Genomic DNA, 25578 nt, shown 5'->3' on the forward strand with positions numbered 1-25578 from the left:
AGGTCTGGCATAGATGCTGCTATAGCATCATTTATATCAGAAATGGAGAATATTTCTTCATTAAAGAAGAGCACAGAACAGCACTGAAGGCTGTTCTCAATGGAAAACTTGTTTTGGCGCTTCTCTTGACTAGTGTCATTCATCGATCCAATTGGTTAGTCCGTGACTGATGTCGATAGATAGTTCACCCAATCATTTGCCAAGTATCTGCCTGCCCTTTTTCAAACTAATTACGACTTCTTAGTTGGTTGTGCATAATAAAACATCTGGTGCGTCAGGTTAATGGAGTACTGCATGTACATGGAAATGCCACAGTGTTCCCTCAGTGGCGAAGCCTAAACAATCTGCCACAGGATTGTTTGTGTTCTTTGAACTGTGGTTACAAAACATAACCCTCATTAGTGAGTGTTTCACACCTACTCCTTTTGACTGTGTCAACTTATTATGGTCACATACCTTGTAAACAAACATGGCAGGTATTGTTTGTATAGGTGTATTTAAGACAAAAGAAAACACTGTGATCACCTGGATTCTAAGGAGCTGTTGCTTTCTGTGGTAAAGCATGCATGGGTCTGCCACTGCTCTCCAATAAATGCTACGTACTGTACACTGTGACATACACAATATAATCACTACACAGGCACAGTGCACCTGCTTGAAGTAAACACCCCCTCTGCAGATGAGTCATATGGCAACATTTACTGTACTGCTGACTGAGGCTCTACTGTTTAAGGCCAAGGTAAACAGAAATTAATCTTTCACACTCATATTTGAGCCAATTCCTTCCTTCTTTCTTTCCATTTTCACACTTGACTCCAATTAAATGTGATATTTCTGAAAAATCAAGTTAAATATTCCTGATCTATAAAAAGGGCAAAAGAAAAAAAGATGGTTACAAGTTTTTTTTTTGCATGGATGTTTTTGTATTTTCCTCCATGTTTTAATTTGGTTTGTGGCAACAAATTATTGCTCAGTAAAGGATTTTGAAATGCATGACGCTCACGCCAGCCAAAATGTCAGTGAAACTTCTACTGCACCAAACCCACAATCACGAAAGCTGTCACAACATTGTTATGGTAATTCATGCCAGCTGAGGTGTCATGAAATCAAATGCATGCCTTTAAGTTTGAAAAAAGTGCAATGCTATGGTAATAATCGAAACCGAGAGGCAGACTTTCACCCCGTGGCTTGGCATGCAGAATTATTAGCAAGTAAAGCAGCATAAAGAAACTGCACAAAATAACTGCAAGTGCAAACTACATGTATAGGCAGCAGTCCTAAAAACTTTTCCACATTGTTCTCTCATAATGTTGTCTTTGTCAGCAAAACTCTGCACCTCCCTCTTCCTCCTTGCTCTCCAGAATACCCCAAAAATAAACAAGAAAAAACAAAGCTGTGTGGAAACTCACCTCACCGATTGTAACAAAGTGTCCTCCACGGCAGAGAGCAGAACCAGAAACAACGGCACTAACATGGACTGTACCAAAACCTCAGTGTGCATGTTTAAATCCCACAGAAACCTGAAGTAAAGTAGCTTGAAGGAATTTCCCAATCTTCCTCTCCTTAAACAGACAGGACAGGAAAAGAGAGTGAGAGGGAAAAGAAAAGGAGAGAAGGAGAGAAAGAGCAGCAGGCTGGCCTGAACTGGCTCGATCCCTTCAGAGGCCAACAGTCCTCTACATACAAGTGCCTTTGATTAGTCTTGACTCTCAGACACAGTCCTGGGCAGGAGCTGGAATGGGGAAAACTGCCAAAATGAAAAGTTAAGTCACCAGTTTGAGATGTAATTAGAAGCAGACTGTGTTTTTTTATGTTTTGTTTTACTTTTTCCCCCCTTACTTTTCCAGATGATCTCTCTGTGGTGCTGTAGTTTTGTTTCTATATTTCCTTTTGATGTTAAATGAGAACGGAAGTCAATCCCTGCCTCTAATGGGCCCTTTCTCTGAAGATATTCTGACATGTCACAGTGGGAAAAGTCCAGGTATGATGGTTGAATTCCATTCAGCTGCTTCAGTTTCTGGGTCCTGGTATTGTGCGCACTGCTCACTGGCACGCTGTCACAGCTTATTGGGACGCTTGAATGGAAAAGAACCCTTGTTAATGTTATTAGTAACACCTGTGCTTTTCCTGCTGTGACAATCGACCCTTCCTAAGTCCACTCCAGTTAAGCAGGCTTAGAACAAAGCAAGGAAACTAAAAAAGAAGGAGGGGATGTTAAATTACTGTAGAACATTCATATGTTGCACATTTAAGCATCCCTTCTATTGAAGCTTATGTGAGATTATGCTATCATGCTATTGTGAAACCAACAGCACATTCTACAGGTCTGCCAGCAACTTCAACTAAAATGCTATTTAGTAAGCTAAAACAGTATGTGAGAAAACCTATATGATACCAGCAGGGTGTATACTATTTTCAGGAAAATATTAAAGTATACAAGCACTGGACACTGTCATAAATATCTCACAACGCAATACAGCAGTGGCAACAACAGCACCAACATAACAAAGAATAGCTGACAGCAACCAAGGCAGGCAAAGCGCCAATAACGCTTCAATTTAAATGCAAGTCAGGTTTCACTTTGATTGGTGTATAATATATTTTTTTAATTACTTCATCACTGGCGCAGGTTACCACATACAGAGTATTTTAACGTAGGAAAAAGGCCTTTATTTGTACTCGCAGAACTAAATGAACATGTTTTATAACCTAATTGAACTTGCTTTGTTAAGGTAAGTTAAGGTTAAACTTCAGTTTGTGCAAATCCATTATAATAACTATATTTTATTTTACAATTAATGCTGAAAGACTAAAGTCAGCAAAAAGTACTTAATTAAGTATGAAAGAAATCTGATACCACAAACCTTCAGACAATGGGAGAAAATGTATAAACACACTAAAACCTGTTAGAAAATAACAAGATTTAAGAATAAATAAATTAATTAATAATAAAAAAAAATGCCATCTTGTGGCTTAAAATTTACTTTTTGTACATAAAAATTCTCTCTGAGAGATGTAAATGTTTCAGAGACTCTGTGGTTAAATGTCTTTGACAGGTTTATATAAAGTACCTGCTTTAATGTGTGTCACCCATTTTTCTTCACAAAACAGCAACTATTTAAAAGTTTGTAAAAGACAAAAACCACACATTCAGCTTCTGTCATCTCCAGTAGGGGAATGTAACTAAGTACATTTACTCAAGTACTTTACCCAAGTCTAATTTCAAATCACTTCCATATTATATTACTTTATAGTTCTACTTTTGTACTCCACTACATTTACCTGACAGGTACAGTTACTAGTTACTGACAGGGAACATTTTACTGCACAGTGGGTACTTTTACTTTTCACACTGATAACAGCTGATAATGTTTACATACTTTTACTCAAGTAAGGTTTTGACTGCAGGACTTCTACTTGTAGTGGAGTATTTTCACAGTGTGGTATTTGTGTTTTAACTGCAATACTTTATCCAGCACAGCTCACCTGTCTGAAGATCACCTGGTCCCAGAGTGAGGCTGAGTTCCACTGTCGCCATGTTCTCCTCAAAGTTTATCATCGTCCTCTGATTGTTGTTGCTTTATGATGTCGGCTGATCAGGTTCTTTAACTCTGAGCTTCTCTTCTAAAGTTTTCCTCTCAAAACAAGCTGCTTATGGTGACTTCGCGGATTTTATGTCTCCATTGTAGCAGCTGACGTGCTAATCTCTTCAAACTAGCAACTCATCTCATTCTACTGTATTAATTATCAGATGTACATCGAGCCAGTCGCTCTCTGCTGCCACCCAGAGGTTGACGATGTGTAAACCAGCAGCATTACGATGAAGGCTGAGAGCGCAGGTTCAACTGCGCATGTACAATTTATAGCGAGAGTAAATGGGCCAAAAAAAATTGCGCCCCAAGTCGGAAACACGTGACCTACCCGTAACTTTGGACATCGTAAAACATTTTAAACAACACATTTTAGTGCAGTGATATAGTAATATAGTATAATATAGTATTTGTCAGGACAGTAATTTTTGAGACAGAGTATAAATTCTTGACTTGAATTGTATTTGATTTAATTATTTCAAATCATTACGCCAATAAAGTGGTGTTGGGAAGATTCACTGACCTCTTCAATATAACAAGTGGTAAACACTGCAAAAGTTGGAAAACATTTTTCATATCTTTGATGATTTTTTTAAATGGATGACTTTTGCATTACTGTATAATTTAGATATACATTATTCACAGCAGCCATATTGATATGAGGTAGGTGTTACCAATGATACTAAGGCCCATTCCATTTTCTGGTGAGCCAACATACACAATAGCAGCACCCTGACTCTGTCTGCCCTGCAAGGAATGGAACCTTAATTAATATCACTGGTATCACCTCTGTTTACCGTATTATTTCATGTCAAAATGGCTGCTGTGAAAAAGGTCTATTAATGGGCCGATTTCCACCCACTGTTTCAACATGTAATGGTGTGGTCCGTTATTAACTATGGTGAATAGTTAATAATGTAACTACTGTTTTTCTAAATGAAGCAAACAAACAAAAATAGCATGTAAAGTGACCCTCGTGCTTTATTCAGTAAAATAATCAGCTCACAGTAATTGCTTTAATATATTTTTTTTAAGTAGCTAATGATGTTAATGTAACACGTCCTGCTTTGCACACAGAGTTCTGCTGCTACAGTGTCCATTCATTTTATTTCACCAGGGCAAATAAGTCTGTTTAAGTTCTCAGTCATCCAGGTCATGGTATTCGTAGCAAGGGTTGTCATAGGCAACTGGCATTGATAGAGTTCTTGAAGACGTTTCGCCTCTCATCCCAGAAGCTTCTTCAGCTCTGACTAACTGGTTGGGAGTTTTGTCCAAAGTGCTTGTCACTATGTTTCCCCTGTATCACTTTAATAAAATGTAGATGTTTTGTTAAATGATTCTACCCACACAAGTCAAACTCTTTTTGATATATTTTTAATGTATGCTTTTGATTAAGCAATTTCTGGAATATTAAAATTCAAGTTGAATTGTTCTTAGTCTATCCAGCATACAAAATAGTTACTGTACTGTATAGGGATGTCGACAACTGATGGCAACTGTCTGCACATTTTGTACTCTGGCAGCATTTGAACTGCCTGATACAAGCTCAGGCCAAAGGAAGGAACAATAGCTATCTACACACAGACCCAGGTGGATCTTTCAACATGCACTTTTTATCCCACAGGAACTCTACACTGCTCTGAGTTGACCTGACAGCACTGTACTCAGCTCAATAATTTATGGTGACTTCAGTCAAAGTTTATGCATAAAATGTTCATGTTTTGTTTTACCTGGCAAACTTAAGTTGTTAGAAAAGCATTTATTGATGGATTAATAGCAATTCCTCTGGCTTACTTCAACAAGTTTATCTCGTTCATGTCAGATTTCAAAGAGCTAAATGACAAAATCAGAAATACTCATAGAACAAGAGACAGGTCATATCTTACTGCCCAATATGGAACAGCATACCCCAAGAGAGGGTGAGTAACCTAGACACATGGCACATGCATAGTTCTGGCCAGGGCTGGGCAGTATATTGATGTTGTATTGTGATATGAGACAGGATATTGTCTTAGATTTTGGATATCATTATACTGTGTTATGGCATAAGTGATGTCTTTTTCTGGTTTTAATGACTAAATTTCAGTAAAATGATGTTATTTTCAGAACTGAATAGACTGGTCTAGCTGTTCTGTTATTTGCTGTTACCCACTCAAGGGCCGTCCAGAGCAAAAATTATAACTCTATAACTCTAAAAATATCATTCTAAAAATCATTCTAACTCAAGTGAAGTCTGGACTGTGGATGCCGTCATCCACTTGAGTTGAAACTATTTTTATAATAATATTTTTATAGTTACGTGGTGTGGACGGCTATTAAAGCATTATATTCACATCACTGAGGAGTATTTATCAAAAATCTCCTTGTGTTAATATTTTGTGAAAGCACCAATGACCATCCCATATGACTGTCACAATATCAATAGGTCATGGAAGTATTTGGCCAAAATTTTTTGATTTTGTCCATATCAAAATCAAAAAGGCTTTATTGGCATTGCCATAGCAAAGTACAGTATTGTCACAGTACATATCACAGCATATCACTCAGTCCTTACACATCAAATTCTATAAGATCAATATAATTTGTACTATTTAAGTATTTATTTTATATAAATATGCATATCGAGATAGCCAAAATCACAATTCTAATATACATTTTTCTGTCTTTTCTGCAATAAAAATTAAATTAAATTAAAATTAAAATTAAATTAGATGTTTTAAAACTAAGCTAAAAGCCCCTTTGAATATTAATTTTAACAGTCTACTCATGATTTCTCATGTCGGAGGACAGCAGAAATACTATAACTAGTGTTTGTTATAGTGAGGGGTAGTCTGTCACAATTTATCATTACATTGCTAGAAGTAGTGAGATCAATCGAGGCAACTTCAAGCCTTTGGCTGACCGGTGTGATGCAGCAACATGAGGACCTTCGCCTGTTACCATGGAGACGGCTGCGCGCCTCCGCTGCTGAGCTGGTGCTGTTGATGTGATTGGAAAGTGCGCGCTCCCGCTCTCTCCCACACGATCCCTGCACACCCGGAAAACAGCTGATGTATTGGACAGGACGACACACGGAAGATAAGGGAAATCCTCCTCTCGTAAGTGATTCAGTTTGTTTTCTTGATCTGCTGCTACACCCGTCGTGTAGTTATGTAACGGGACCTCCAGCTGTCGTGCTTCAAGGATGCACCTGACGCTTGGTGCTGCTGCGAGCTAGCTTGCTGCTTCTCCAGGAAGTGGACAGGTTCTCATCCTCCGGAGTAGGCCCTGGGAAGATATTGTCGTGTATTTGCTTCACTATCACATGGGCAGGTTGTCACAAATCATATTAGCTTCGTGTAGGACCTGCTCTTACTCAGAGTTTTGTTCATGTGCTGTGTTAAGCTAGTTTTTGCCCAGTGAAGCTAGCGCCTTAGCTCTCATCCGTTTCCATAGTAACCTTGTCTCGGTGGATGTCATTCATTCATTAAATATCAGTGTGGATAATGCATTTATTGACTGGCATCCAGCTGTGTGACGGTCACTTTACACGACGTGCAATTGGTCAGATGTCACAGCAGCTTGTAGTGTGTTGTTAAAGAGGGTGAACAGTTTTCCAAAATGATTGTAGGTCGCCCATTGAAGCCTGCGGGCCCATAGTGTGTCAGCCATAGTGGGGCCTTTAGATGTACCTTAACTGCTCTAGCTGTTGTCTTTTAACAAAATTACTAAGATTAATTTGGATTTTTCTTGAAGAACATACCCACATGAACTTTTTTGTGTTTAACAGTTTTATTGGTTATTTTCACCATTTCACGAACATTTAACAGACATTCATAAGACAACAATGCATCAAAAATGAATAAAAATAAAAACAGAAATCCCACACTAACTCATTTAATTATTTTTATTTAGAAGTCAGTCATAGCAATGTGTAGGCAAGACTGTGGTGATACAATACATATTGCAACTAATGCACTGTAAGCAAGGTGATATAGTGCTACACAGAATATAATATCATGATACTCAACTGTATCAATATTTTCTTACACCCCTAGTCAGTATTGACAGGTGGCCACTCTTAAAAATAATGCAAAAAGAAGTGTTAGATAATAATCTAATGTAGTATTGAAAGTCAGTTTAATTTATGTCAGTTTAATTTACTTTCCCTTGATAGCAATTCTGAAACTTGACCTTTGCTAATTGGCCGATACGGTGTATTAATCCAAGACCAGTAATACCAATATTGGATCAGTACATAAACTTCCGTACTTGCCGATACCAATACCAGCATTTTAGGTTGTATTGGAGCCATTTGTCAAACATCTTTATCGGAACAACACTATTTCTTATACTGTAAGTCACAGCAGGTATTGTGGCAACAATCTCATAGAGAATTATTACCTGACAATGCAGTAACCATCTCATCTGTGGAGTATTGCAGCATCTTTGAGATAATTGTTTTAGTTTTAGCCCACAACTTTAGTGTTTTGGTTCTGTCTTTTCAGATTCAGCAGGCAGCTGCTTTCAGCGGAACAACTCTGATAAACCCACTATATGCTACCAGCCCATCACCAAACACCACATAGATAAAGTTTGCTCTAAATATTATCATTGACACTAGGTGTGGACGGTATCTATTTTTTTTACCTTCCTGACATTTTACTGGGGTATACAATATTATGGCAGTATTAGTGAAAAACAGATCAACTGGACTGTAGTCCTAGTCACTGTAATGTAGTACTCCCTTAATGTAGACATAATAGATTTTTATAGCAATGCTATTCCCACAGCTGGAAAACAACACAAACAGGAGCTCTACTTTGTCATGAGAAGCTGCAGCCTTTATTCACTGATAAACTGAAACCTACTGTACATTTGCAGCGCTGTCACTGTACATTTACTGCCAGACCAACAACTTCACTGCTCACCTTTTCTGCTTTCACCATCACTCTTTGCCACCCTCAACAATTATTAGTCTGCCACTCGCTCTCTTTCACACTCCCTAAATTCACACTCACTACGGTTACCCTAAGTAATAACACGAAGTGACCCTGACCAATCAGTAGTCTGAGGTGTTTGCTGGCTTACCTTTCTCAGCGGGACTCAATGCAAAATATTCAGAAACAGGCGCAGAGGCATTTTTCTTATTTTTTTTTAAAGCTGTAACTTTATCTCCCAGATGCCATGTTTGTCAGCTCAGCTCCACTGCAGCACAGAGACTGACCCCTTGTGGCTTGTGCTGCGCACTACAATACAGCATCTTGCTATAAATTGACTAGAAAGTGGGGCTGGTATTGAAAATAATACTGGTCGGATTTCTTAATACCCTCTTATGCCATGATATCTTTATACTGCCCCAGACTAAGTGACATAAATATTATCACCAAGTATGGCTCTTTGACTGCTAAATGCTCGACAGTGGTCACAAGCTAGTTGCTAACTTTGTCTTGTAATGTTTGGTGCTGGGAAGGTATAGCATAAGGCCTGTCAATCAATGTGTGTGTTTTTTTTAAAGATCTGCCTGGTGCTGCTGGAAATAAGGTCAATGACAGCAGTTGACTAATAACTCTGTATGTGTTTGTGATCATGAACCATTGTTTGTGTAAAATATTGATAAATGCAGCTTTAAATTAAATCAAACATGGAAATAAAAATGAAGGGGAGCGTTAATATGGCCACTGAGTGCACCATTGCTTTGGAAATGTCTTGCTGTTTTCCATAAATTTGAACAAAGCACACCTTTGAGACTAGTTTGTAAAAAGCCTAAGCTCCACTCTAGGCTGTGATAGAGAGTTAAAGAACTGTACAAGTGTACTGCCCACATCGACCAAACTTTTTCTTCTCTGGTGTAATTAACACGATACTGCCAGAGTACACTCTTCAAGAATAAAACTTCAGCAAAGAAAGTTTGCAGACTCTAACAAATACTCACAGTTACAATTAATCTGCCCAGTGATCGCATCCTGCCCGTGAGGAACATGTCCTCTCTCCAAATGGGAAAGTAATTGCAGTCTTTGCCACCTATACTCCCACATAATAGCACTTAGACCCTGTAATTTTGTTTTCACTCTTCCTCACGTCTCCATCTGCATATGTTAAGTGTAGCAATTACACTGGGAAATTGCTTCTAACTACATGGGGTTTATAGGATGGACAGTTTCTTTTCTTGGTAAGAGCATAAAAGGAAACAAGGGTGATATAGTTACATTGTTCTACAAGCATTCACATCCAAACTAAGTATTTTTCTTATCATGCTTAGATTTTTAGTCTCTTTTTACTTTTAAAAAGGTGTACAAAGATTTTGCAACATTCACATTTTGTAAAGATGTCACTTTTAGTTCAAAATATGATTTATTCAAATATTTTTGTCAGTTTAACATGTTGTAGTTGGATTGAGACAATGTTTTATTAAAAAATTGAAAAAGCTGAAAAAAATTGAAACCTAGGGCTGGGCAATATATTTTACTATTATCTAATATGATACTAGATATCATCTTAGAATTTAGATATCAGTATATCATGGTATTGCATTATAAGTGCAGGTATTGTAAGTGTTTAAATCTTCCTGGTTTAAAAGGCTGCATAATAGTAAAGTAAATTTTCTGAACTTACCAGACTGTTTTGGCTGTTGTATTATTTGCCTTTACCCACTAAGTCATTATATCCACATTACTGATTACTATTTATCAAAAAACATTAAAAAACAATTATAGTGTTAATATTTTGTGAAAGCATCAATAGTGATTACTTCAATATTGTCACAATGTCAATACAAATTAATATTGAGGTCAAAAATTTTATATTGACCTCAATGGCCAACTAGTTCATTTTATGACTAGCATGCTGTCAACAAGGACTGCCACCCTTTGGCATTTTCACAATCCAGGCTAAGAGAGGTAGTGGGAGACTACACATGATTTAAAGTAATTTAAACAATATTTTTTTTGAAACTTAAAAGGTAGATTATGATAATGAGAGACACAATGAGGAGCCAATCTAAAAAAATCTACTGTCAGCCCTGCAGTTCAAGACATCATGGCCTTGCACATCTAAACCTGCAGGTAACCTGCAGAGGGAAAAAAACACACGGCAGCAAGAGGAGCACTGACAGAGCCAGAGGCTGTCACATCCTGCTCAATTCAATATAATTGTAAATGTAAATCTAATATTTCCATTTTTTCATTTCTATTGAATTTTACATTGAGATATTTTAATTATGAGAACATAGAAATTAAATCACAAACCTTTGTTATCATGATGCATTGACACATACCATCTGAGCATTAGGAAATTGAATTCTATCTTCTTCTTTTTCTGTGGTTCACCTTATTGAATTACATTTCAGTGCTGCTTTTTCTAAAAGGATTTTTTCACCCAAATTACAGAGTGCGCAGTTTTACATGCTACTTTCTAGCCATGCAGATAGTTTTAGATGTAGCCCATCTGCTGAGCTATCTATCTCTGAGATATGGGCCATTATGCTTGTTGTTGTAATTACAAATTGCATTTAAAAATTTTATCAGGAAAGCCTCTTACTTGAAACAGAGTCTGTGTTACTCTGGGTAAGAAACCTCCTAGTTACACTTCATATATAAAGGAAAAGGGGCACTGTTTCTAGAAATAGATGTTTTAAAATGTGCTGAGGGCACCGCAGAAATTGTTTTGGAGTAATGTCAGAGATCTCAGATATAGATCGCAAAATATGGATAAGAATAACCAAAATTACCTGCATGGCTACACACCATTGAAGGCAAGACAGAAAATATATTTTAAAGTAAGTTCTGTAGGGTTGCAACGGTATGAGATTTTCACCATATGATATCTGTCTCAGAAAATATTATGGGTTTATGGTATTATGGGATACGGTATGACACAATTCTTATTATAAATTACAATAACCCTTAAAGGTGCAATATATAAGAATTTTAGTTAAAAATGTTAAAAAATTAACTAAAATTATACACAGAATATGAAGAAATAAGAGTTTTGACATTATATGAAAGATGTCTTTGTATTGTGTTGCAAAGATATCTACTGAAGTGAGCATGATAATTAGCTAGCTTCAGCCCATCCTGTCTCATTATACCACTTTGTACCTCAGTCCAACAAAACTGACATGGTTTTCTTGTTGGGTTTAGCTCCTGGTCCCCCGCAGCACCCCTGCTCAGGCTCCTTGTTGCTCCTCTACTGTTTCACGCCTCTCCTTTCCCTGCTGCTGTGTCTTCATTTTTCCCTGAGTCTTAGTGCTGAGCCACGGTAAATACCTTGGCACTGCATTCCCTCTCCGTTGGTCTTGGGGCTGTGTTTGGTCCTGATCTGGCTGTGTTAACTGGCAAGTTACTGAGCCTGGTTCTGGTGCCTTGTGCCCATTCTGGCGCCCTGGACCGCTAGCTGCATGGAGCTAACAAGCTAATGGTAGCTACAGATAGCAGTAGTTAGCAGTATCACACTGATGATACTGCTGGTGTTTGGAGTATGAATTCAACAGGTGGCCACTTCTTACATATTACACCTTTAAAGGAATGAAAACAAAGATTTTTTTCAAATACTTAATTCTAATTTAAGAAAATATCGTGTCCTGATAGACTTTATTATTGATATAGCCTAAACCTGATTTTTTAAGAACATGAATTAGCATATAATCAAATGTACATGGTATGAATTTTCACATTGTGGAATTATGCAAAACGGTTATACCGCTGCAACCCTAAAGCTGGGTGGACAGAATCAATTGCATAGATGTATGCTGAAGCTGCACCTAGCAGCACTTGTGAATATGTTGTCTCATCCCTTTTTACTGCTCTTATGACTGCTACCATTCACTGACTGCTGCCGCAGGACCTCCAGGCCTTTAGGACATTCTCCTTTTTGCATCTCTAGTCTCTCACTCTGGTTGGTCTCTCCACCCCTCTGTGACCTGGGGATGAACGCACCAATGAGGAGCCTCACAGTGAGTCCCCTGGTCCTCCTCCACCCCATCTTCTTTTTTCCACAACACCCCAGTCACTCACTCACTCACGGAGTGTGTCGCATATATGCCTTGATGTCAGACGTGGTGGGCATTCCTGTCTCTATGAGCGTACTGTAGATGTGGGTAGTGTACTGTACACCATTATAAGCCATGATGTTGACTAACTGTTGTGTGTTATTTACAGGGTATGCCTGATCGCATGTTATGTGCAGTGCTGGAGCAATTTCAGCTTTACTTTTCCCTTTGGTATGTGCGCTTTGTCTCCATTCAGAGTGTCATTTCTTCTTGTGTTCTTATGTTGAAACAGCCTGTACACTTTTGTTTTTCTGCATACACACATGCACACAAACATACACGCAAATATGGACACGCACAGGTAACACCAAGTCACACCTCCTCACATCTTCTCACACTGTACAGTAGGTTGTACAGCTTAATCTACTGGCGCCTTGGTGTTCAATATGATGAAGATCATGTATGATCTTTTCAGATGGTAAGTTACTGGAGCTGTTCTTATGTGAATACACTTGTCCTGTGTTCCATGTGTGCTGCGTTGTGTATCACGGTGGCCATTCAACAATGCAACACATGTTTAATTTTAAAGCACATACCTCTGTTCTGGCAATTCAAGTCAGGGTAGTTTATTTTCACATTATTCTAATGCTTAAAGTTACATGTAATTACACTCAGAAGCCACTATGATACACATCTTATTTGATACTATATTGAAATATTGCTTAAGCTAAGTACTGTAGAGATATTGTTTAAGAAGTGCATTTGTATTTTTAAAGTCAGTTACTGTTAATGTGGCCTTACATGGCAAGCCAAGTGACTCGCCTCTGAGCTGCATTAAGTACACATTAAATTGATTAGTTTAGATTAAAATCCATATGATTGGAGTTACAGAAAAAGTGGTATTGCTTCTGCCCAGACTTGGATGCAGCCAGAGTGTTCTCTCGTTCCTCATTTAGCTTTGGTCACTGTGTGGTCCGCCTCCCTCTCTCTCTCAGATCCACTCTCTCTATAGCACGGCAAGCCCCAGTATGCTGAAGAGGAAGCAGAGCTCACGGGTCGAGGCCCAGCCCATGACCGACTTTGGGCCGGACGAGACCCTCACAGACAGTGCTGACATCTTCTGGATCAACAAGCCAGTGAGTGGGCTTGCATGTGTGTCTGGATTAGGGATGTCATGATACCAGAAATTTAGAAGTCAGTACCAACTATGACTATCAAAACTGCGCCAAAATGACATTTGATTATTCTCTCTAACAAAACACATAGGTTCAAACTATTTGAATATTTAATTAGTTGTCCAGCAGATGAAAACATAAATGGCCAAAATGTCTGGTGGGACATATACCAAAGAGACCATATAAAATATCTAAAATAAAATAACATATTTAGACTAAATCTAAATGAATTGATCTGTAATTGCTTTTTTCAATACTGAAATTTGCTGCACACCAAGCTAAATTAAACAGTGACTTGTAAGAATGACATTAATTGGCATGTCTGGCTGAGTGGTGCTGGTCCACAATACTGAAAGGAGCACTGTAGGATTTAATTGTGGCAGATTAAATTAGCATTTAACGTTTTATTTTGTTATATATGATCATATTCCCTGTGTGTCTGAATGAGGAAAAGACAAATGAGTGATTACATGCTGTAGTGCGCATCTGTTGTCCGATCTCCCCCTCATTCCTCGCCCAATATTTCTAGCTCCAAGAATTTTGAATTTATTTTGACCTAACCTGAGTTGGTGATTTCTGAAACAGTGGATATATGGACGAAGATAGTTTTGATGAGTTTTGTTTGTCACGATTGAATGAAGCATGTTTTATGATAATAAAATGACTGTTTCTGTAAATACAATCTATTGGTTCTGATAAGACAGGTATAGGACTGTATCTTACTGGTTCTCAGACACTTAGAAAATATTCTAAGCCTGCCAGTGACCTGAAATGATCCACAATTTAAGCGTGCATCTTTACACATTTGCACATCATATGGTGTGCTCTGGTACTTAAACAAACAGTTCTACACCTCTGCTTATGTGGCTATTACAACATATGCCAAGCCATATTAGCAGTCAAAAAAAAGTCTAGTGTCAACTGTTGAAGAAGTTTTACCCTAAGGGATTATGCTTTATTTAAACAAAACTAAGGGACACAGTTTTGAAATTCTGACAATAAAATAGCTAAACTCTGTAGGATGATTTGCAGTCAAAGCTATTAAAAGGGAAAACAAGGTTACTTACTCTCTGTACACTATAACTTCAAAAACAAGAGCATAAAAAAGAAAAGTTAAAACTGACTATGCATTCTATTCCACTGTCACTGAAGGTCAGGCCTTTTTAATCCACTGTAATTATAAGGTGCGACCTATAAGTCCTATAAATAACCTATCAGGTTATTTGCCAAAAACACAACATAGTCCACATGTAAAGGGGCCAGTGCAGATCTCTTTTTTATTCACAACATTCCCAGTGGAGGAAAGGACGTGTTTAGAGCTCACCAAGGATCCAGGGATAGGCAGATATTTCTGTGCCGTCTGGGCAATGTGAGGGTATGTCCCAGAGCCTAATGTTTTCCACCACGTGCGAGGATTTTGTTGCACAGGTATTTTAGACTCTTGTTCATACATCAGTGTTGTGGTGGTTTGGCCTGTCTGTGCAGTACATGTGTAGCCTGCACACAACTTTCATTTGTCATGACATGAGGCTCCACAATTTTGCTGTCAACCGACAAAACGTGGTTTTTTAGATTGCTCAAAGTGCAAATCACTCTCCCTCCCTCTGTTTAGCTCGTTCATCTTGATCTGCTTTCAGTGTGACTCCCATGTGTCGTGCAGGTGTGTCATGCAGGTGCATTCTGTGCAGCAGCGCAGGCCCACACATGAACTCACAAGGCATATACAATATACACATATACAGTTAATTTTCACAATCAAATTTCAGTTTTGAAATCAGTTTTGAATCTACATTTGAATTTAGAATATTTGTTGTCAACACTGATACCAACAACAGTGAAATTCCACAATCATTGACACCCAATTTGATATCATGGTAAAAAAACCCCAAAAAAACAGACTTATAAATAACTTAAAAATAAAAAACACTTTTGGATTTCTAGGTCAAAAGACTAAGGGCGATATTAATCAAGCCTGGTACTTGTCAGGGGAGCATGATGCTTTAAGTAATAGAAGCTAAACTTTAAGCAATACTACAAGAGAGGGTGATCTTTAACATCATTAGTAATTCCACAGTGATGCTGTCAGGTAGTAAGCATCACTGAAGTAATAATAATGACATTAAGGCTCATGCTAAGTTAGGGGTTAGAGTTGTCTGAAGTTCGATGGCTCTGTTTGCATACTGTTTTTTGTGATTTTTAATAAATCGCTGATGATCCTCCTTGAACGCAAAAAACTTTCATACACAACTCCTACTGTTTTTCTTTTCAAGTAAAAGGTGCAGCTGTTATTGTAGCCATCTTCAATGCACTACTGTTGTTCTGTGCTGGTCGGCATTCTTTTTCTTTCTTTGGCATGTAATGTATATGCTATCCATGTCAGGTTGAGAAGAATTTCATCCCTGGTATGTACAATACTTTCCAAAAAAAAAAAAAAGGTAAACTGTCATTTTCAGAATGTTAGCATCGTGCTGGCACCAAAGTATCAGTTCTTGTGACATTTCTAGTCTGGTTAGCTTACCAGAATGAAATCATGTCACACTTTTTAATATGTTTCCTTCAAAATTTTGTTTTAAAAATATTGCCAGAATATCCAAGTAGCTGTACAGTGAAGAATATCAAAAAATATTAAAGCCTGTTTGTCATTATTTCTTCTTTTGTCCTCTTCCTGCAGTGGGTGCACTCTCTGCTGCGGGCCTGTGCCATCATCAGTGTCATCTCTGTGTGTATGAACACCCCCAAGACATTTGAGCATTACCCTCCATTGCAGTATGTGACGTTCACACTGGATACACTGCTCATGTTCCTCTACACCGCCGAGATGATCGCCAAAATGCACATCAGAGGAATCATCAAGGTAGCCACCGACAAGGTTATATTATGCCTGAAGCACATTACCAAAATCAAGTTATTAAATTAACAAAATACTGACAAAAATGTTCATTTCACAATAATGAAATATTCAACAATAAGCTAGTAGACAGAAAATATAACTAAATTGGGAAAATGCTGTTTTTATTGGGACTTGAGAACTACAGTCACAAACAATGTTTTTGGGTAAATTTCAGAAAATAAATGGTGTATGATTTACGTGACATTACATGGGAAAATTATGTTTTGTGGATGAGGGTGTTGTTTTCCATTCCGTTGTCATACTTGTGGATTTTAACAATATCTCTAAAAAGGCAGGAGTGAATTTGGATGAAACTTCACAGAGAGGTTATGAAGATTTGTACTGATTAGCTGTACTGTACCTTCTATGGGCATGGTCTGGCTTTCACTCTAAACTAATTCAACCAACAGTAACACCATCCATGTGCACATCACCAGGCAGTGGAAGAAAACTTCAGGCAACTTCCTGTTACTGTTGTAGTCAAACAACATTGGTATACTGGAGAATTCATTTTCAGTTTAGCCAGTTGGTATTGACAGTTAGAGGTACTGATCCCTCTTGTTGGAAAAAATTGGAATGGTTGAAAAGGCAGTCGGACACAAATTGGTTAGCACACACATACAGGTATTTGCAGACTGTGGCTGGAATGTTGCCATCAAACATGAACTCAGCAGCTCTGTCCTCTAAGGCTGGGGACACTGATACAACCTAAATAACAGTGGGCCAGGTAAAAATTTATTCCACTATTTTTACTCTCATTCGGAAATAATCTTGAATCTCTGCAACGTAAGTCACCCTCTCTCTCCATCTCGACCACTGCTTTCTGTTACTTTGATATTGGGTTATATTTCTGTTGAGCCTGACTTAAGATACTTTTTTTTTTCTCCCAGCCGTTTTGTGCTCTGGGGCCCCTGGACACATGCCCATATTGCTCATGTAGTAGATCCGTGCCAAATGAAGGGAAGCCCCTGATTGACCACATGTTATCCTCTCAGTCGCTAATATTTAGAAGCGTTGCCTTTTTGTGCTGCGTCAGATTTTAATCACACTTTAAATTCAACCTCACTAGTTGTACTGAGCTGTAAATTTGGATGAATCAACACAATTCAAATCTGAGGTAGACAGATAATGTTCTATAGAAGCAACCAGGAACAGACAGCTGGCAGATGAAAGGCCCGTAATTACTGCCATAAAAAGTGTGGACAGCTTAATTGTCAAATCAAGGATAACAAGCAGGGAGGCACTGGAGGACACAGAATTGTCCTCCAGTGCAGAAAAATGTTGTGAAAACAGGAACATTTTGTCTTCTTTCTCTTAATGTTTCTTTTAGCATTTAAAGGCAGATAAAAAGCTACCTTTGTCAGAAGTTATTTCTCTTGTTCATTTTCCTGTGTATCTCAGGTGAAATTCAACTTGATATACACAACACACACTTAAATTTCTAGGTTTCTACATTTTAAATCATTAGTAGTGGGTGAGAGAGGATACATTCTACATGTCTATAACCTTATTTAAGGAAACTTGAAAGTTGTGCTTTGTAGCTTCTTGATGAAAGTGCCTGCAGTAAACAAATGATCCCCCTTGCCTGGTGAAGTAATTGCATGCTTTTGCTCTTGTCAGTGTGTGATCAAACATGGTTTTATCTGCAGAGTGTTTCAGAACACACCCTCCCATTTGCAGCTTCCTGTGGAAGACTGACCCTCTAAGAGCTTCTTACAGACTCTCTCTGTAAGTGATAATTAAGTATGCCCATTTTTGCCAGCCCCATGAAATTTCAGTTCGTTCACACTCCAAGGGCTTAATCATTTTGTCTTATCGTGTTGAAAACTGGGTTGTTTGAATATTGTGGTCAGTCAAAATGGGCTCAGATTTTGTTTGTGTTCTTTCCGTGAACATTGCTATACCATTATATTTTCACACAAATGCTTCCTATCACAATAAAAGCTTTCTGGGTCAGACTTTCAGAAGGTGATGGTTGGCACTTGATATGGGCAATTTTCAGAACAATAAAGACTAGTTTATTAAAGCCTCAAAACATGACAGGATGTTTTGTAATTGGTAGAATACATCAGCTTTCTTGAAAAATACGACCTTTTCGTAATGACTGTGTTCCTATTCAGTTATTTATTTATTTATTCATGTCCATATTTCTTGTTCCTGTTCTCCTTTCCCAGTTATTCTCTCTTTTTTGACCTTTTTGTTTCACTGTTGATGTCTCCTCTTGCTCGGCTTCTCTCTCCACAGGGGGATAACTCCTATGTCAAAGATCGCTGGTGTGTGTTTGATGGATTCATGGTGTTTTTCATTTGGGTGTCCCTGGTGCTGCAGGTATATTGCAACATTTTGTATTCCTAGCTTTGCTGCAATTATATTACCATTTTTTCCTGGAAGTGCTTGTGCAGGTTGACATAAGGCAGTTTAAATGTAGTAGCTGATTTTTTCTTCTTAACAATCAATTTCTCTATGTTTTAGGTGTTTGAAATAGCAGAGCTTGTGGATCAGATGTCCCCGTGGGGAATGCTGAGAATCCCCCGAGCGCTCATTATGATCCGGGCCTTCAGGATCTACTTCCGCTTCGAGCTTCCTCGCTCCCGCATCACCAACATTCTGAAGTATGAAACTATCATAAGCATTTCTCTTTAAAGAGGCCTTGTTATGCTCATTTTCAAGCTCATACTTTCATTATGGGTTTCTACTATGGTAGAATATGTTGACATGCAGTGTTAAAAAACACATTATTTTTCTCTTACTGACCATAATTGCAGCACCTCTATTCACCCTCTGTCTGACACACTAAATTTTAGCTCCTGTCTCTTTAACACCAAGATGAATCAACTGTTTTTCTGTTGTTTCAATGTGAGTGACAGGAATAACTGAAATGAAACTGGATGTCCGGCAAAAGTTGGCATCACACAGCGACCCTTGCTGCCAGTTAGGACATCCCATTGAAAACTTTGCATCTTGTCACTGACACTTGATTGCATTGCATTTAGTTCGGATGGTGTAAGACCCCAAGCCCATTCTAAACTCCATTCCAAAATGCATGTTTTGTGAAGTTAGTTTTAACCACCAAAATCTGAGCATCCTTGTTCATTCTTGAGTCCAAGTGGTCACTTGTGTCAAGTTTGAAGAAATTGCCGCAAGACGTTCTTAATACATCAAGTTGACAAGAATGGAATGACCCAAAAACATCATGGGCTTCCTTCACAAACTGTGCATGTGAATGTTTTACACACAGATCTGGGTTTTATCAATATTTCCTTACCTGAATTTGATCATACTCTACAAACAAATTTAGAACTGCTTCAGACCATCGGTACGCATAAATAATAATAGCCCGTCTGTCTTAGAAAATGTTGAAACATTGCATTCATAGATAATAGATAGTTAATAATAATAATTACAATAATAATAATAGTAGTAATAATAACAATAATAATGACACAATAATCATGAAAGTTAAGGTCTTAACACAAATAAACAGCCCTGCATACCGCAACAACGCCCGATGCTGTCTGAATGTGAAGCTTGAACAACTTCACCACTTCCTCCATGATACTTATCTATGCAAATGTATTTCCTTACATAGAGAAATGGGGGCGTGACAGCGGGCACAAGCCTGTCAGTTAAGAATGATTCTGATTCACTAGCATACGCATGGTGGTAAAATCAAACTTGGCTGGTAAGTTTCATGAATCAGATGGTACGTTGGCATGGTACCTCATTTTATACGTACAGTAAGAACATTTCTACAGTTGTTAGTGAATGAGGCCCATTGTTTCTGCCCATGGCTGTTGCTAGTGTGAAAAAATTTTTTTCTAAAAATTCTAAATCACAGACGTGGATAGTTGTACATGTGAAAATAATGCATTAAGATCTCCCTTTCATCACTCTTCCAATTTGCAGGCGATCAGGGGAGCAGATCTGGAGTGTCTCCATCTTCCTGCTGTTTTTTCTCCTGCTCTATGGAATTCTGGGGGTTCAAATGTTTGGAACATTCAACCATCACTGTGTTACTAATGAAACACAGAGAGGGTAAGAGTAAAAACCATAGATGTCTTTTTTGTTTTATCCACAGATTGGTTGATACCTGTTTCGACTAAGCAGTGTTACTGTGCTGTCATCCTGTGTCTCTTTAATGAACACCTTCAGATACCTATGATGGCAGCTGCCTTTCCTGGCTTTACTGGAAGTGACTTTAGCAGCTAGATGATACATACATTGTGTGTCTTTGTTATTATAGTGTATAGACAAGGGCAAACAATAAGTGTCAAACTGAGGACACTCCTTAGGTACAGACATACATGAGCCTACGTGCATTCAATTAGACATTGACTCGGTGAATTGCAGGCTATGAAAGCCAATCTAGAACATTTTGCTTTCACACATATTTGATTAAAACATAAATAACTGATAAATACAGCAATTGAAAAATACAAAATTAAGTGTTGATGAGTTTTTCCTGCAGGCTTTGTGTTCACACGTTGTATGTTAATTGTGAATTCAGGAAGTCGGTTTGCAGAGGTGTTTTACAATCTGCCTGTGTGAAACACTGCCAAGGGGTTTGCACGATCTCGATGCTACATGAAGAAAAATTATATTTTTCAGAAGGAAATTGAAAAAACTCATCTATTCAATTAAAATATTCAGGGAACTTTAATTTAACTGCCCTGCTTTTTAATTGTCTTTAAAATTCAAATTAAAGTGAAATGACTAGTATTGTAATATTGAAATTCTATAGAATTCCCTGGGAATCACCACTGGGGGGATGTGGGACTGGGGACGTGTGACAGTGTGTTACAAAATCAGCATGTATTTAAACACATTTTGAATGTTTTTGTATTAAATCATTCCGTTGATGATGGTGATGGTAGGATACAGAGAGTGTAAATCCTTGTGGAGATAAAAGATGGGGAAGGAAGCAACCATCATGGTTAAAGCCCTAGGCTGTAGGGACAGCTAGCACTAATTATAATAATTAAAATCTCCTACATTGTCCAGCCTTTGTATTGAGCTCATTCCTGCTCAGTAGTTTCCCATCTATCTCTCTGTGCTGACTGTGTGTCTAAGCACCCGAGGGACACAGCATACACTGACCATTTGTAGTAGGAGAGATAGCATAGGAAATTCTCACCTTTATAGCGCTGACGTCCTTCTTTAATATCATTCCACAAAATGGCGTGACAGCTGCACATCTAATTTGTTTGCTCCTGTGCTTCTTTCCCTAAATCCCTGATATATATACTGTATGCTTCTAATGGGGTATTTTATAAATATGTCACATGAGGACTGATGTGTCTAATCTCTATCTGCCCTTGGCACAAAGTCAAAGCTCCCTAGCTTTTGACACACAAGGGATTTGATGGAAATTGTTGTTGAAAAAATAGCAGGGGAGACATTTTCTGCTATGGATATTAGATGGAAATGGCTTTGAATTTGTGAACATGGTGGGGTCTCCTCTTCTGGGTGTCAGGATCTCTGTACTTGACCTCATTGCTGTTTAACTCCTATGCATGAATAACACTGATAGATTTGTGCTGCATGAATTGGATCTGCTGAAGCGGAGGATGACATTTGTTTTTTCTAGATTTCTTTAAAGCTAAATTGATTTTTGTGTGTTTGAGGGTCATTCTAAAGAAAAGTTGGTGCTGAAAATTATGACAAATTATTGCTACAAAGAAACCAAATGAGAACATTAATTTATTATTAGATATTTTTAATCAATTAATGTAACAGTAAGTTTTTAAATAATGTAGGCATATCTGTTTATGACAAAAACACAACATTAAAAAATATGCTAATACAATTGTTTTCCAATTGGCTCGAGAAGCCAAAGGTTTAACTAAAGGTTAAGATGCATAACTAGTTCTAACTGGTTACTGTCGTAAAAAATATTCGTCTAAAATAGTGAGAGTTGCTAATTAATTACAAAGTTGGTGTGATGAATCAAATCTCTTTACTTCATGCAGCATGGAGAGAAGATCCAAGCATAGCAACGTTGATTCAATCATTCCTTCTCCCAAATATTAACAGTGTGTCTGAACAGTAGCCTTCCTGAGTACATTGTCCCACTGATTTTACTTTCAAGCTTACTGTCATCTTCCTTCCTCACAACTTAGACACAGAAAATCCCAAAATCAATGCACTGATCATTAATCGAAATTGCTCATCTTCCACATTAGAACATAACATCACATTACAAATTACATGTGAGCAAAACAATGATATGCAATACATGAAATAATAATAATAAAGTAAATGAGAAATAAGAACTCTGCAAGATGTGTAACAAATTTTTCTCAAACTTACTTAGTTGTTATACCAACTTGTTAGTCTGATTTATTGTGTGGATTATGTATCAGCAAGAAGTGGTTGTTAGCCAGTATGGGCAAAGGTTATTGACATCACATTTTCAATTATGCAAAGCTTTACAAATGAATCTTGGTTTCATCAAATTACTGATTTAGAAAACCAACCATAAATAATTTCTTATCACAAATATGTTTTGTTTTTCATTTAACTTGCCAAATGATTAATATCACGTTATTACTGGATATTTGCCCTCTCATTTGAGGCTTCATTTATCTTCCCTTTGTCATCGAGAAAAGTGATTTCTTTGATAAGACACAGTGGTATTATTCAGCCCAGTATAATTAGCTTTATTGGGATTCATCACTATGCCTCTGATTGCCCTTTGTGATAGTGCAATAAATTATCCCCTCTGATCCTGTACCCCTTAATAAACAATTTGGATGAATGTCTGGGCAGCCAATTTGAAGGCATTAATTTTCATTAGAGAAATCAAGCAGCTCCTGGAATAACACCTGTGACTAAAAGACAGGGAGACGGGAAGAGGGAGGAAGGACAATGTGTGCATGTACTCTGTATTTGTGTGTGCACAGGCAACATTCATCTGTGAATGTGTACATCATATGTGCAGCCGATGCTGGTAAAGGGTGGGAGAAAAAATATATTTTTTTAAGTATTGTGATTCTTTTTTTTTTTACACTTTCGTATTAGATTTTTTGATTGCTAAATTGATTTATATATGTTAATAGCTAGCACTTTGTCCATCAGCTCAGTGCGGTCTACTTCAAAAAGTATTTTCTTTACCACTTTTTTTTTGCAGTATAGCAATGATGCTGCTGATAGAAGTGTATGATCCAAATTTTTCCCATGGTCCAATGTCAAAAAAGCAAACAAAACATAATATGGAATTACATTATTTAAGAATCACAACACAGATCATATCAGCACCCAAGTCTTGTGAATCAGGGTGTGATTTGCTGGGGGACTGAGGGGATTGGATGGGTCTCCTCCACTTTCAATACTATGAACAGCACCGCATCAACACAAGCGCCCCCCAGTTAAGCTCTTGCTGTTGAGGTGTGGGACGCACAGGAATGATGCTGCACCACTCAGTGAGAAAATACAGGTAGTTCACAGTCGACAAAAAGTTTTTAAGGATCATCACTGAAGTTAAAGCCCCGATCAGACACAGAGCAGCTTTTGCAGTGTGAGGTTTATGTGAGCACAGCAGACAAACAGTGAAACAGGGAGAGGGAGTGCTCATGTTGACTGACAGCTGCATAATATCCTCAAGTTCAACTTGATGCAACTCTTCATGGAAATCAGTCTAACATTTGATTGTGTGCTCAGTTATAGTTGATTAATGTTAATGATTAGTGAACAGTGGTTAAATGACCTGAAATGAGACACAATCTAATCTTGTGTATGCATGCATGCATACCTCATAGTATGCTCTGGTAATTTAAAAATGGCACTAAACCTCGCAAATTATTTCACCAATTTTACAGCACAAATTCCCACTTATTTCGATGTGGGGCTTGCAGATATAATTCTGGTATGTTAGATTAGCATTTAACATTTAGTTCTGTTATGTGAATTATCACATCACCTATATGTCCACATGAGGACAGCACAAGGCATGGAAGTGACAATATTGCACTACATCATTAACTAAATTTTTAAAAATATATAAAATAAATCTTACTTTAACCTCAGCATGGAATATTCCACCAGGCTTCATAATCTATTGGTCCACTGAATAAACCCTCCACCCCGTTTTCTTTACAAATCACACCCTGATTGTGAAAATATTGAATTGGGAGATAAGTGTATCATCCCAGGTCTCATGCTGATACTTCTGTCCTCACTTTGCTTTAACAGTCTTCATTTTTGCTCACTTATTGGAGTATGTACATTTTCTCCTTTTTGTGTACAACACATTGCATACATATTATTTCAAGTGCTTTTCTTTTTGTCTTTTGGTCAGCAAGGTGACATGGAACAGCTTGGCCATCCCAGACACCCATTGTTCCCCCAATGGGGAGGGCTACCAGTGTCCTTATGGCTTCAAATGTGTAGACCTGGAATACTATGGCCTCAGCAGACAGGAGCTCGGTTATAGTGGCTTCAACGAACTAGGTATGAGCTGAACATGGGTTTCTTGCATTCAGCCATAACTGTCTGATAACAACTAGTGTGGTAAGAATTCACATTAATAACTGTTGCTGTTTTTTCTGTCTTTTCACCATTAAATTTAAAGTATTTTCTGTTAAGAAGAGTGTAAGAATGAGTTAACATGCTGCTTACACCAGCCTTGGCACGAAGATGTGCCATTCAGCAGCATCCTGCATTCTTATCAGCTGAATAGTGCTCAAATTCCGGTGTCAGCGCACAGTGCAGTGAGCCCTAATCTTTAGATAGCCATGAAGGAGAGTAAGGGCTTCACTTCAATTTAGACGTCATTGACTAGAACATAGCACATTCTGTGTAATTTGCAGCCTAAATGTCTTAGCCTATCAACGCACTTTTTAAATATTCATGCATCTTTTAGTGTCTGTTAGTGAAGCTTAAGTGCGTTGAAGAAAGTGCGTTGAAGAAAACCTATGATTTTATTATTATGGCTGTATTTATAGGAGTTTAAAGTAA

General features: G+C 37.9%; 2 protein-coding genes across 5 annotated transcripts in view; one reads left to right on the top strand and one right to left on the bottom strand.

Moving 5' to 3' along the window:
• Window positions 1-1688, bottom strand: part of itgbl1 (integrin, beta-like 1) — a 61437-nt gene extending 59749 nt beyond the window's left edge. Inside the window, exon 1 of one of the 2 annotated variants that reach the window (XR_014771311.1) lies at window positions 1410-1688. Coding sequence is in view for 1 of the 2 variants with exons in the window: in XM_084724861.1 (XP_084580987.1) it covers window positions 1410-1501 (92 nt within the window). In the remaining variant the exon portion in view is untranslated. The remainder of the gene's footprint in view (window positions 1-1409) is intronic. The other variant, XM_084724861.1, reaches the window with a different exon arrangement.
• A 4860-nt stretch (window positions 1689-6548) lies between these two features.
• The window catches only part of nalcn (sodium leak channel, non-selective), a 95741-nt gene continuing 76711 nt past the window's right edge, over window positions 6549-25578 (top strand). Inside the window, exons 1-9 of one of the 3 annotated variants that reach the window (XM_084724865.1) lie at window positions 6549-6688; window positions 12411-12522; window positions 12728-12789; window positions 13554-13694; window positions 16405-16587; window positions 18868-18951; window positions 19096-19235; window positions 20530-20658; window positions 24920-25071. In XM_084724865.1, coding sequence (XP_084580991.1) covers window positions 12748-12789; window positions 13554-13694; window positions 16405-16587; window positions 18868-18951; window positions 19096-19235; window positions 20530-20658; window positions 24920-25071 — 871 coding nt within the window. In that variant the 5' untranslated portion in view covers window positions 6549-6688; window positions 12411-12522; window positions 12728-12747. The remainder of the gene's footprint in view (window positions 6689-12410; window positions 12523-12727; window positions 12790-13553; window positions 13695-16404; window positions 16588-18867; window positions 18952-19095; window positions 19236-20529; window positions 20659-24919; window positions 25072-25578) is intronic. The other 2 variants (XM_084724866.1, XM_084724867.1) reach the window with 2 other exon arrangements.

This window comes from Lutjanus erythropterus, chromosome 8 (genome assembly GCF_056507025.1).
Source record: "Lutjanus erythropterus isolate fLutEry1 chromosome 8, fLutEry1.hap2, whole genome shotgun sequence".
Taxonomy (NCBI): Eukaryota; Metazoa; Chordata; class Actinopteri; order Lutjaniformes; family Lutjanidae; genus Lutjanus; species Lutjanus erythropterus.